The 13,836-nt window shown below is 42.9% G+C and overlaps 2 protein-coding genes across 2 annotated transcripts; both read right to left on the reverse strand.

Moving 5' to 3' along the window:
* Nucleotides 1-2,110: 2,110 nt before the first annotated feature.
* LOC109766774 (small ribosomal subunit protein eS28) lies at nucleotides 2,111-2,532 on the reverse strand. Its single transcript, XM_020325560.3, has one exon. It carries the CDS (start codon nucleotides 2,529-2,531, stop codon nucleotides 2,334-2,336), a length of 198 nt encoding a protein of 65 aa, XP_020181149.1. The 5' UTR covers nucleotide 2,532; the 3' UTR covers nucleotides 2,111-2,333.
* Nucleotides 2,533-11,705: 9,173 nt separating this feature from the next.
* Nucleotides 11,706-13,634, reverse strand: LOC109766775 (small ribosomal subunit protein eS28). Its single transcript, XM_020325561.4, has 2 exons — nucleotides 13,614-13,634; nucleotides 11,706-12,098 (listed from the first exon to the last, which is right to left on the reverse strand). The coding sequence occupies exon 2, from the start codon at nucleotides 12,095-12,097 to the stop codon at nucleotides 11,900-11,902; it is 198 nt and encodes a 65-aa protein (XP_020181150.1). The 5' UTR covers nucleotide 12,098; nucleotides 13,614-13,634; the 3' UTR covers nucleotides 11,706-11,899.
* Nucleotides 13,635-13,836: the final 202 nt, after the last annotated feature.

Genomic DNA, 13,836 nt, shown 5'->3' on the forward strand with positions numbered 1-13,836 from the left:
CACCGACGGCCCAACGCCGACCCTGGCGTCGGGACGAGCACCTTGGTCCCTTGGTCACGGCCTGGGTTCTTGATTAAGAAGCCGGCGAGGGAGGGGCACGCGTTCTCCTGCCACCGGCGGCGGAGGAAGGTAGGGTCGATGACGAGGCCGCGCCACCGCCAGCACGCAGCGGCACATCGGAAGAGCGTGGCCGCGTCGTTCAGGCGGAGCAGGATGTCGTGGAGGACGTCGTCCGGGAGGGAGGCTGCCATGGCCGTCGCGGTGTCTTCGGTCGATCGATATCAGGATGTGCCTCCGAGTTGTCTGCGTAGGGTTTCGAAACATTATATACGTGGAAGTTGTAAGTCGTCACGATGTTCAATGCAAGGTCCAAGCTTAGCTCTTTTTTTTTAATTGTTTGGATTGCTTACCACATGTTTCATGTGATCGAAGCTTAGCTCTTAGGGGATACCCGATGCCCTATCCATATCGTGTCCGTAGTGCTAGACGCTAATTCCCTTTCCACTTAATTATTTTGAAACCGGCGTGCGAGACAACTCATGACAATTAACATGATTTCTAGTGTTCGTTGTACTATCATGATTAAAGACAAATAGATCGAAAGTTTTTCCCGCAAAAAAATATTAACATAATTTCACATGGGTAGGTGTGTGTAGGGTACATCTAAATGACTCAATCACGCATAAAAAGGAAAAGAAAAAATGAAAATATCTACACAAATCTCCGCGTAAGATCAATGGCATATGACTTAGATGTGCAATACTTATGACACATCTTTATGTGCTTTAGTAAAACTAATTTCGAATTTAGTGAGAGGCACTACTGCAGAAATGGCTATCAGTGGCAAGGTCAGAGGATACCTGAGCTGCGGCTAAAACGGCGGCGTAGTCCAAGGCGCTTCGGTGGAGCAGCAGATGTCTGGCAAGGGCTGGGCAGCGACAAAGGTGGTCCATAAGCGGCGGCGGTGTTCGACGGTAAACATATTCGAGGGGCGGAGGGGGGGGGGGGGGGGGTTTCTGGGTTCTTGGCCAGGCAAGGGTGTCGGAGTCCGATTGTCGGACATCCTGACTCCATGAAACCTCCCATAACTTTGGTTCCGGTAAAAAAAAACACGCAAGAACCAGAACCCACCACAAGCACATGATGATTTTAAATCATACTCCCTCCGTCCCAAAATAATTGTCTCAAGCTTAGTACAATTTTATAAGTTAGAAGTATAAAGTTGAGACACTTATTTTGGGACGGAGAGAGTAGGATCCAATATAGTGGATTCACATTACCCAGAGGTATGCAACAATGATCAAGTCTCACAACATCAAGTGCACTTTAGTTTAGGCAACAGAAGAAAACTCATCACATCTCCGCATGGCTAGGCAAAGAACAAAAGCAGTAGACTAAGAAGGCAACAGTACATCATTTTTCTTAGTTAGTATGCAAATTAGAACTTCCATCAAAATTCCACTCATCTCTAAGGCCTGATGTATTGTTGTTTGAACTGTCAACAAGCCATGTGGTGCAAATTTGAATACCACAACAGTTTACAGAAGTGACCCTGCCGGATCTTTTCGTGCATTTGTTACTGCATTTCATTTAATTTTACTTACTGAAATGTGATTCAGAAACACTGCAGAGTGCCTCTGTTTAGATGCAAGTTAAGATTCAGAAACGTATCATTTTCCTCTGTATACGTTCACTAGTTCAGACTTGATAACACGAGTATCAAACTAGCTGGGAGCTGAGAACAACTCAAACAGCACGTTATACAATTAAAGCACTCAAATTTCTCCTCTAAATTACACACAATAAGGTCCAATTCCTCCTCTATACAAATCTTCAGCAACAAAACTAGGCACTAAAATTGGAAAAAGAAACAGGCCCCAATGAAATCAATCACAACAACTAAATCCAGCACAAAATCGAAACGATAAAGCCCACATATCCGAAGAGGCGTAGCAAGGAGGGCGGAAATAATTGAGGGTAAAACAGCATCTGCAGGATAACTGTGCTGCCAGACATGTAAAATGTCCAAACTCTCCTGAAACCTCCCACAAGTTTGGTTCCGGTAAAAATAACACGCAAAGAACCAGAAACCACCACAGGCACATGATGATTTCAAATCATATAGGATCCAATATAGACGATTCACGATTCACATTACCAAGAGGTGCGACAATGATCAAGTCTCATAACATCAAGTGCACTTTAATTTAGGCAACAGAACAAAACTCACTACACCTCCACATAGCTAGGCAAAGAACGAAAGCAGTAGACTAAGAAGGCAACAGTACATCATTCTTCGTCCCAAGACAGACAGGTATGAAGGAAGAAATTTCTTAGCGCAGCCTCCTGGCCTCCCGCTCAGACTCGAGCAGGGTGAGGATGTCGCCCTCACGGACGGGGCCCTTGACGTTCCTCATGATGAGACGGTTCTGGTCATCCAGGAACTTGACTCTCACCTGGGTCACCTGACCCCTCGACCCCGTGCGGCCCATCACCTTGACCACGACCGCAAGCTTCACCTGGGTATCCATGCTGCAAAAACCATCGCAAAGGATTGATTGCATTAGGCAAAAACCATCAGAAACAACTAAAATTCAAATGCACTTTCGCGCAGAACACCTAGTGTACATACAATTTCATTGCACTTGAGATAGATCATACAGGAACATGTCTACTGTGTGTTGCCAGAATACATGAAAAACAGAAGCTGAAGAATGAGCTGACTGCAGCCAAGACTGAGCTTAAACAATCAGGGAAGTGATCAGCAACAGTAAGAAGGCTCTGCTAGATGGTGCTCTGAGCCAGCTGGACACATACAATAAACTAGAATGACTCATCAGTCAGGTCACTATGTTGCTGAGCCTCTTCAGTCTACAGTATGATTATGGTTTCGCTGTTATACTCTACAGTATACAGTATGATTATGGTTGGCGTAAACCTTTTTGTTAGCTAGTATGCAAATTAAAACTCTCATGAAGTTTTCAGGCATCCCTAATGCCTGATGTATTGTTGTTTGAAGTGTCAACAAGCCATGTGGTGTAAATTTCCATGCCACTACAGTCTACAGCAATGACCCTGCCGGATCTTTTGGTGCATTTGTTACCGCATATCATTTAATCTTACTTACCGAAATGTGATTCAGAAACACAGCAGAGTTGCCTCAGTTTAGATGAAAGTTAAGTTCAGAAACAGAAGCACTGCAGAGTTGCCTCTGTTTAGATGCAAGTTTAAGTTTCAGAAACATATCATTTTCCAATAGGCAAAGCAGAAGCACCATCAGAAACAACGAACTAATGCACCATTCAAATGCACTAACAGTTCTAGGAAAAGCAGAAGCACCGCCGGAACAGCTAGTGTACAATTCCATCACACTTGAGATTGTACAGGAGAGCACACAAATGAAATAAGGTCCAAATAGGGCTCTGGCTCCAACCATATTATCTTTTATTTAAAGACAGTATGTTTCAATTCCTCCTCTATACAAATCTTCAGCAAGGACCAGCATATAGTAGTATATATCAACGATCCCGCAAGCAAGAACCCGAGGCTAACTTGAGATCCAAAGAGTAGCTACCAGACTAGAGATATCGGGAACTAAACTATCAACGAAATCAATCACAGCAACTAAATCGATCCAGCACAAAAACGAAACGATAAAGATCACCGATCCGTAGAGCCACGCGTGATGGGGCGTAGAGGAGGGAGGGAGGGATGGAGGGGAACCTTTCTTGGGCTGTTGGCGATGGGGATCGCTGCTTCTGCTACGACGGCGGCGGCGGCGGCGGCGCAAGCTGCTTCTGCTACAACGGACGGAGGCGGCGGCGCGGGGAGGGAGGAAATAATTCAGGGAAAAACCCTAGCGCTCGTCCAATTCTTATTTATACGCTGCCGGCGGCCTTGCACAAGATCGGCCTCGTGTCGCCCGTGTGCTAATGGGCCTAAACCAGAGCGCGCGTCTCCAGCAAGCGAGCGTACATCAGCCTTTTTTCGAGTCGTTTCGCTTTCATCTATTTAAAAATCATGAATTTGGTAAACAAATATTCACAAATTAAAAAATTGCACACGAATTCAAAATATTGTTCACGAATTCTATTTTTCTGAGAACTTTAAAAAATCATGAATTCAAACATTGATCGCAGATTTGAAAAAAAAAATGTTCATGTATTCAAAATATTTCTTAAAAAATCTAAAATTGTTTGCGGATTTCAAAAAATGTTCATGAAAACTAAAAGCTAATCAGAAATTTGGAAAATGTTCATGGATCCAAAAAAATTCCATGGATATGAAAACTGTCCATGAAATCACAAAATGTATGCAAACAAATTCTGTAAATGTGTGAAAACAAATTTAATTTTCTAAAATACTTTTAAATTGTGAGGAAAATTTTGCAAATTCCGAACCTTTTTTGGAAATTCAAACACTTTTTTGATGAAACATGACCATTTTTTTAAATTGTAAATTATTACTGAAATTTCAAGTAATTTAAAAAAACTTAATATTTTGAAATAAACAAAGTCAAGTTTTTTAACCCAAAGATTTGTGGGAAAGCAAACAATTTGGATATTTTAAAAAAATGTGAAAAATAAAAATTTTCTGACATTTTCTCGAACAATTTTTGGATCTTTCGAAAAAAATTGAATTTTTAAAATATTTGTCAAAAAAGAACCCAAAAAAGAAAAAACAACAAATAAATCAAAGAAAATAAAAAATTGAAACCACAAAAAGAACCAGTAAAGAAATGAAAAAAAAACGGGCAGGAACCGTCTAGAAGATTCAACCGATAAAACCGGCATGGGCCCCAAACCGTCTAAAAGATTCAACGTCGAACCAGCTAATCACTCCCATTTGCCTCTTAATGGGCCAGCCTGACTTGGACGATGAACGGGCGATTGGACGGATATCTATCGCTATACATAGGAAATCACTAGTTAAGGGTTACCCATTGCAAACGTCACTCTTCACCTTCTCAGGTGCTGACAAGTGACACACTACACGTGCGCAATTTGATCACAATAAACATAGGCCATGGCTTTTACAACTGAATGCAATCAGAATAATGGGTGTGATACACCCATCCTGAAATCCTATAGAACTACATCAATTTGGCACCTTGTACCAAAAATAAAACCCAATGTACATATTGTTGCCGCACTTAATGTGGCCTCGCTCTCTTATGTAACCGCCAAACCTTTGTACCTGTATAATATCAATAAAGCGGTTGTTTTTGTTCCAAATTGTTATCTGTTGTCAGAAGACATGATCTCTGGGTTGGCAGCACAAGGTAAACCGGTTCCTCTGAGTCGGAGTCCCACAATATAGCTAGCTGCGGAGGATGAAATCTAGTGGGAGTCACAGAGAGTTGTGATGGGACCCGGCCTCTATGCCCTCCTCCTCCTCGTCGGCGTCGCGAACAGGCTGTCAACGCACGTTCACCGCTACCCTGGAGCAGAAGTTTGCTCGCAAGACTGTTGCCTAACCATCTATGCTTTGTTATGCGAGTCATCCACTACGCCTCATTGTTGTTTTCACTAAAAGAAGAATAGAAGAACATAATGAGTAGGGGGAGAAAATGAAGAATAGGGGGGCCATAGCCCCCACCCCCTCGCATGCTCACGTTATCTGTAGGCGTCGGCCCTCGTTGGGATATACAACGCATGCTGTATTCCAGCTCGGTAAACGACAGGTTATTTAATGGTTGGCACTGACGGGAAGAGACATCATTTGTATAGTGCAGGTGACGGACGTTGAGGCACCAACGCGCAAGCATGCAGACCGGTCACTAAGTACATGTTTATCAGGGGAGATCACAAACTAAATCCGTGCGCATGGGTCTACTTTGGTTGCTCTTAACATGCTTTCTACCTGTATAATATCAATAAAGCGGTGGTTTCTGTTCCAAATTGTTATGTGTTGCCAGAAAACATGATCTCTGGGCATCCAAACGTCTGCTCTTTTTTTAGGAAACTATACATCTGCTCTCGTGTTGACTGCATTTTGGGTTTCTTTGTTATTTTTATTAATCACAACCCATGCAAGCTCGGAGGCCGGGAATGGCTACCACAGTTGTTTATGTCCATCTAACATCTAGGTTGACCAGTGGGGCCCAGCTGCCAGACATGCAACAAGCTGTTTTAACAACCAAGCCTTGTTTGGATACGCTTGTTTAGCTGAACTAGTTTTCCGTAAACCTATCTAACAGTCTAACAAACTAAAATCATGTTTGGCCCCTCCAACAAAAACATGGATAAGAAAATTCAGTTTCCATAGGAAACTACATTTTATCAAAAACGAATATTACTCATTTTTCTGAAATGATTACAAAAAACTTGGCGTAACTGGTTTTTTTTTTCTCTCCGCTCCATCCTCAACAAACTCAGTAGCGCCAACTTTGCCTTCCTGCAGCCAACTTTACCTCAACATGCATTCTGGCAAATTAACATCATCATCCCTCTCTCTTGTTTTTTTTTTTTTGTCATGAAGCTACTAGATGAGGATCGTACAAAACAAGAGACAAGCTGACACAGCAAACTGGCGCAAGCAGGGTGCCACTAGATTCAACACATAACTCTATCAAGAACTCTAGATGGGTACCGTCATAATGCTGCATGTGTAGACGGCGCCGCGACAGTATGCTACCGTTTATCTGTGTATCCTTTGCTTAGCCATACATATGCAATTTTGCATTCAATGCACGCACACGCGCGTCTCCATTTGCACGCGTTCCAGGAGCAGGCGAGCCCGTGCTCTCTAGAAATTCCATTTTTTATTGTTTTATCATAGTAATACATTTGCTGCGCTGCAATATTCTCTGTACCTCCGTGTCGCCCCTTCACATCCAGAACCCCGAACTGGAATTGGAGGCAACAACCTCATCCATTTCTTTTGGTCTTGTCATGTTGTGATGAATTAGAGTGACTTGATGTGGTTATGTTGAGCTATTTGTGTCATCTGGTCATGCTGTAATTTCGTTAGTGTGTGATTTGGTCTTGTTAATTATGTTGTGATTTGCTTGAGAATTATGTTCTTATTTGCTTCGGAATCATGATGTTATTTGCTTCAGAACTGAAGTAATCTAATTTGGTCATGCATGCAAAAACGCTGAGGTGTGTCATTCAATTCTGATCTTGTTAGATTTGGTCATGTAAGAAAACTGTGACTTGGCCTTGTTAGTTTTTCTTCATCCGAGGGTAGAAAGACCAAAAGATTCACACATAAACAACACATTCCAAAAGATTCACAGTTTCGGGAACCACAAAGCAACAAATGGATCCAGAATACATCACACACATTGATTCAGAGAAAAATGATTCATTCCTGATCACAAAGAAACCCATTCATCCATTTCTGAGCACAAACAACACATTGATTTATTCCGGATCACATCAAAATATTGATTCGGAGATAATTGACATAGACAAGCTCAAAGGTACATGGAATTGGTCCAGCACTGCCTGGTAGCTGGATGCAGAGAAAGAGTAGCTTGCCTCCTTGGCCAATGGATGATTTCACTGAATGTACAACTACAGCCGTTGGAAAAAACCTGCTCATACTTTTCTTCAGTGCAGAATCCTGGGACCTTGTTAGAGACGACATCCGTACTCTAGTGAGTAGCCTATCAGCACCGGAACCCTATGAGACCTCTGCGGCGGTTGCCTCTGCCCGACAGCCTGGGCGTCCTCACCAGGGTTGCCTCCTCTTCATCAGCGACCTCTCCTAGACTAGGATCCATCCTTCTAGGTTTGTTGTAGGTTGTGGGGGACTAGGGTAAGTAGTGTTCTGGCTGGACTGGCTGGGGGTGGAGTTGGTTTATATTGATAGTCTAGGGGATGGGTGGCTGTGATATTGGTCGTTTTCTTAAAACTAATAAAAATACCCCATTCAAAAGTTCATTCGGAAAATTCCAGCAAAAATCATTGAGCTTCCCTGGTACATAGAACTAATATGCTTCCATGCATCTTTTGCAAGAGCCTACGGGTGGAGAATGAATAAGGCGGATGCATTGAGTTGCTTGTTCACTTCTTTCATACAGAATATGTTCCCATCGCGATTCTGCTCCACCTACAATTGTACAAAGGAAGGAAATGGTGATACATATAGAATTAGGCAGGAACGATGACTGAATAGTTGGTTCAAGGTTCAGTTAAACTTTCTTCATATCATACATAGACATGGGCTACACATCAATTAAATCGTAGTCTGGAGTCGGGCAGTGAGTAGAGCGGCGTCACGGAAACGGGGAGTCCGGATTCAAGCAGTGGCCGGAGTAGACCGGCGGCGCCGCCCGGCTAGAGCAGCAGCGGCGGACCGGCAGTCCACAGTCCTGAGCAGCGGGGAGCAGCAGGGCATTGAAGAAGAGCGACGGCCCCGGGAGTCATATAAGATAATAATTCTTGGTAAATCTCTAAGACACATTTAAATGCATGGCAAGTGGTGAAAAGTTTAGTACTTCCTCTGTAAGAAAACATAAGAGCGTTTAGATTATTACTTTAGGGATCTAAATGGAATATTGCCTTTGGAGGCCGAGCTCCATGGAGCTTGGTTTTGAAAAATTCATCAAATTTCATATTTTCTATGTTTCAAAAATTTCTAAAAAAAATACAGATGTACATGGACGCATCACACACATGTGTGTAAATTTCAGGGCAAAATACGTTGAAATGAGGGTTGTGCAGAAAAGACAAATCTGAGGATTTTTAGTACATGATACTATCCATCCTCCTAGGCCATGAATTTGTCTTTTTACAGGTCGCGCGCCCTATTACCTTGTGGGCCCCTCGAGGCTCTGTCTGACCTAATTCCACTTCTATAAATTCTTAAATATTGAGAAACCCCCAAAGAGCCATCTAAAACACTTTTTTCGCCGCCGCATACTTCTGTTCTTCCGCGATCCCATCTGGATGCCTTTTCCGGTACTCTGTCAGAGGGGGAATCGATCAAGGAGGCATTTCAACGTATTTCATCCTAAAATTTTATAAACATGCACATAACATCCTTTGCACAGATTTTTTCATATTTTTTTAAAACAAAAAAGTTTGAATTTTGATTTTTTTTTTAAAGGCCTCCATGGAGGCCGAGAGTCAAACGTCTAAATGCTATTATATTTCTTTAGAGAGAGAGTACCATACTGCTAGTGAAGTGAGAGTGAGACCTCTTTATATTACCACATGTCGTTGGAAACTTGTGAAGAGGAGCAGTAAACGTGCACTCCTCCTCCGCCGTCTGCCTCGTCACGACGAGCGCGTGCACCACGGGTTGCGGGAGTGAGCTAAGCAGAGCCTTATTTTTGTCGGTCAGAAATTCTTAATTAATGGACTCGGTCGTGGGCCTGAGATCAGGCCTATAATGGTTCTTTTGCTGTGCTACTTCCGGCGACCCATCCCGATGACCGCGTGCATGGTTGGTCTTGAGAGCAGGTGCCTTCGAAACCCTGTCATTTGAGATCCTGCTCGGGAGAACGGCAATAAGGTTTTTGAGGAGTGTCTCGACGCTACTGCTCCGATCCGTCCCCGTCTGCCTCTGCTTCCCCTGCATCAACCTGATGGCAGACGCCGCCGCAGCCAAGAAGAAGGCCACGGAAGACGCCGAAGGATATGAATTGGTCATCCCTCATTTACTCGTTCTTGTGCTAGCCATATATGACGTGTTCATAGATGTACTTAGGTGTCGGTATGAGTTGCATACCGTGATTGACATGCTCACTCTTTACTCGTGGATTAAACTAATCAGAAAAGTGCTAATATTTCCAACATATACTCGGAGCGCCGAATGCAGTACTAATAAGCACCGAGTGATAGGAGTAGTTCATAATATGATCAAATGGATCGCCTCAAAGTTAATTAAACTGTCAAAAAGAGAGCCTCCTCCTAGTTGCCTTTAGTACGTAGTGAACATCAAATGAAGTGTCAATGCACAATGTACGGTGATTTATAGAGGGGCATGCTGTAAAACCTGAGAATTAGGAGATATATACATGTCAAGGATCCCTCAAACCTTAGGAGAATTTTACCCTCAAGGGCTAGCTGCTACTGACTCACAAAGCTTTTCTGCAATTTCTTCAGCCGGCGTAAACAACACCTTTACCCAGACAGAAGGAGGATAAAAATACAAAGAGCAACTAAGAATCTAATATCATCAAGCTATCATCAAACATGAAGCAAGTAATTTGAAGAAATGCATGCCCCATTCTTCGTCAACATGATGCTAGTAAGTTGTAAACTATAGAAGACGATGGCTGTCACTCAGGGGGTGTTTGTTTCCAGGGACTTTGATGCAGGGACTAGAAAAGTCCCTCTTAGAGACTTTTTAACCAAACAGGAGGGGCTACTAAGGACTAAAAATTGCTTTTTGGGACTAAGTGAAGAAGACTCTCAAAGAGAGTCTTTTTTGGGACTTTTTGTGACTTTTCCAACAATGCCCTCCCTGCACCCATTGCCCCGCCGCCCATGGTGTTGTTTGGTTGTTATTTTTCTGTATACTAGGGGTAACATGGTTATTTAATAACCTCTAGGAAGGGACTAGGGACTTTTTAGTCCCTGGAAACAAACAAGGAGGGACTTTTTAGGAACTAGGGACTAGAAAAAGTCTTAGGACTTATGAACCAAACAGGGCCTCATATTCGAATGCGATATCGTAGAAGGAACAATAAATTTCTTTATTTCTTTATTATGTGATGTGATGGCACGGGGAGCCGGAAAGGCTGGCAATCACTAAGGAGTTGTCAACCATAATATTCATCACCAATATCACTGCTGCAAACATCAAGAATCCTTAACCTTCTTTATCTTTCATAGCTGAGCGAATATTACCTTTGGAGCTCATGGAGCTCGGTTTTGAAAAATTCAAAATTCATCAAATTTCATATTTTCTATGTTTCAAAAAACTCTAAAAGAAATACAGATATGCATGAAGGCATAACAACATGTATGTAAATTTTCAGGGCAAAATCTTCTCAAAGAAATAATTCAGGGCAAAATACGTTGAACTTGAAATGAGGGCTATGCAAAAAAGATACCAAAAAGATAAATCCGAGGCTTTTGAACACATGATACTATTTGCTAATTTTGTTTTAGATAATACATTTTTTTCATTAATTCAAGAAATAATACGTGGTTCCAAAAAAATTCAAAAATAATACACCGTCGGCTTAGGTGAAGCCGACTGGATCCTAATCGGCTTTGGCGATGCCGACTGGATCCTAATCGGTTTCGCCATGTCCGACTGGATTCAATCGGCTTCACCTACGCCGACAGTATATTATTTTTTAAAAATTTCAAAACCACATATTATTTCTTGAATTAATGAAAAAATGTATTATTTTAAAAATAGCATACTATTCATCCTTTCAGGCCATGAATGTCTTTTTGTATAGGTCGCATTTCAACATATTTCATCCTAAAATTTTACACACATACACATAACATCCATATTTACTTGCACAAATATTTTCAGATTTTTTTTAAACCGAAAAGTTTGAAGCCAAACGTCCGTCCTCATAGCTGAGCTATTATAAAGAGCAAACGCTAAGACCTCACCGACAGGACTTAGGTGCAAGATCAAAGAATGTAAAGAGGAATTAAGTGTCATGTCCATCAGCACACCAAAACACTAATCATAGTTCTAGTGTTATCTCATATGAGTGCTTACAAGCACATGGTGATTTAACAAGTAGAAGCGATCGGATTTATACCACCAGCACTCAAATCATGGGATCCAATATAGTCGATTCACATTACCCAGAGGTGTGCAACAATAACATCAAGTGCACTTTAATGTAGGCAACAGAAGGAAACTCATTACATCTCCATAGCCAAGGCAAAAGACGAAAGCAGTAGAGTAAGAAGGCAACAGCACATCATTTCAGGAGTACTTCCAAAGACAGACATGTGAAGAAAGAAAGTGCTTAGCGCAGCCTCCTGGCCTCCCGCTCAGACTCGAGCAGGGTGAGGATGTCGCCCTCCCGGACAGGCCCCTTGACGTTCCTCATGATGAGACGGTTCTGGTCATCCAGGAACTTGACTCTCACCTGGGTCACCTGACCCCTGGACCCGGTGCGGCCCATCACCTTGACCACCACTGCGAGCTTCACCTGCGTATCCATGCTGCACAAACCATCGCAAGGGATTGCATTAGGAAAAAAACCATCAGAAAGAAATAACTAATCGACTGTTCTAGGCAAAGCACCAGAACAGCTAGTGTACAACTCCATTGCAGTTGAGATAGATCATACATACAAGAGAGCACACAAACGTTCCTTACTATTTGGAACATGACTACTGTGCGCCCAAAGCAGAAACACTGCATCAAAAACAGAAACCAGAGAAGCTATTGATCTAAAACCGCTGTAAAAGAACAGATAAATCTACTGGTCCAAACACCGAATTTGAACGAAGGACAGTTATTAACACTCACAGGGAGTGACTTGTTTCCTGCTTCCACAGTTATTTCCACACTTTGGACTAAACAGCTACTTGTTTGCAGAAAATGCTACTGGTTCTGGGAGGCAGTTCAAGAACCGCCAGCTCCATCGTTACAGCAACAATTATCCAGCGCTCTAGCACCATCAGGAGTTCAGTCTGACCACGAGGATCTGAATCTGATCGAGGAGAAGATCAGGGACAACGAGGGCCAGGGATACGTTGAAGATCAGGAAGCTGAAGAATGAGCTGACTGCAGCCAACACTGTGCTAAAACATTCAAGGGAAGTGATCAGCAACAGTGAGAAGAAGGCTCTGCTAGTGGTGCTCTGAGCCAGCTGGACGCCCACAATAAACTATTGAAATGTGGTTCAGATACACTGCAGAGTTGCCTCTGTTTATAGATGCAAGTTAAGTTTCATTAACAGAAACACTGCAGAGTTGCCTCTGTTTAGATGCAAGATAGTTTCAGAAACATATCATTTTCAAATAGGCAAAGCAGGAGCACCATCAGAAACGACGAACTGATGCACTGTTCTAGGCAAAGCAGAAGCACCGCCAGAACAGCTAGCGTACACTTCCATTGCACTTGAGATCATACAGGAGAGCACGCAAATGTCCATGAATGTAGACCAAAATAAAACTAGAATTAACAGCCCCTGCATTGCAAGTAAATGGGCTGTCATATACTCCCTCCTTTCCGGTTTATAGACCCTGCGTGTAAATCTAGGTTCTCTATTTTACCAACATAATAGCACTACACATCATACACCACAAAAATTTATACCATTAGAAAGTAGAACAAATGTTCAGCAAGAACCAGTAAGGCCCAAATATGGCTCCAACTAAACTATGTTGTTTTGCACACAATAAGGTCCACCAAATTCCTCCTCTACACAAATCTTGGGCAAGAACAAGGATATGTATCAAGGATTTTGCAAGTAAGAACCCGGAGGCTTACTTGAGATCTGAAGAGTAGCTACCAATATCGGCACAAAAACTAGGCATTAAAATTGGAATGAAGCAAGCATCCCTCAGAATCATCAATTAACACGCCACAAACTAGACATGTCGGGAACTATACTAGCAACGAAATCAATCACAGCAACTGAATCCAGCACAAAAACGAAACGAGAAAGCTCACAGATCCGTAGAGCCACGCGTGAAGAGGCCTAGGGTAGGGAGGGAGGGGATAGGAACCTTAATTTCTTGGGCTGTTGGTGATGGGGATCCCTGCTTCTGCTACGACGACGGAGGCGGCGGCTTCTGCTCCAACGACGGGGGCGGCGGCGCGAGGAGGGCGGAGAGATGAGAGGGTAGAACCCTAGCGCCCGTCCAATTATTTAATTTAGGCTGCGCTGCCGGCGGCCTTGGTTGGGCTCCTGGTCCGTATACTAGCAAATGGTCTGTTGGGCCCCAAGCC

The sequence above is a fragment of the Aegilops tauschii genome, chromosome 3 (assembly GCF_002575655.3).
Source record: "Aegilops tauschii subsp. strangulata cultivar AL8/78 chromosome 3, Aet v6.0, whole genome shotgun sequence".
Classification (NCBI taxonomy): Eukaryota; Viridiplantae; Streptophyta; class Magnoliopsida; order Poales; family Poaceae; genus Aegilops; species Aegilops tauschii.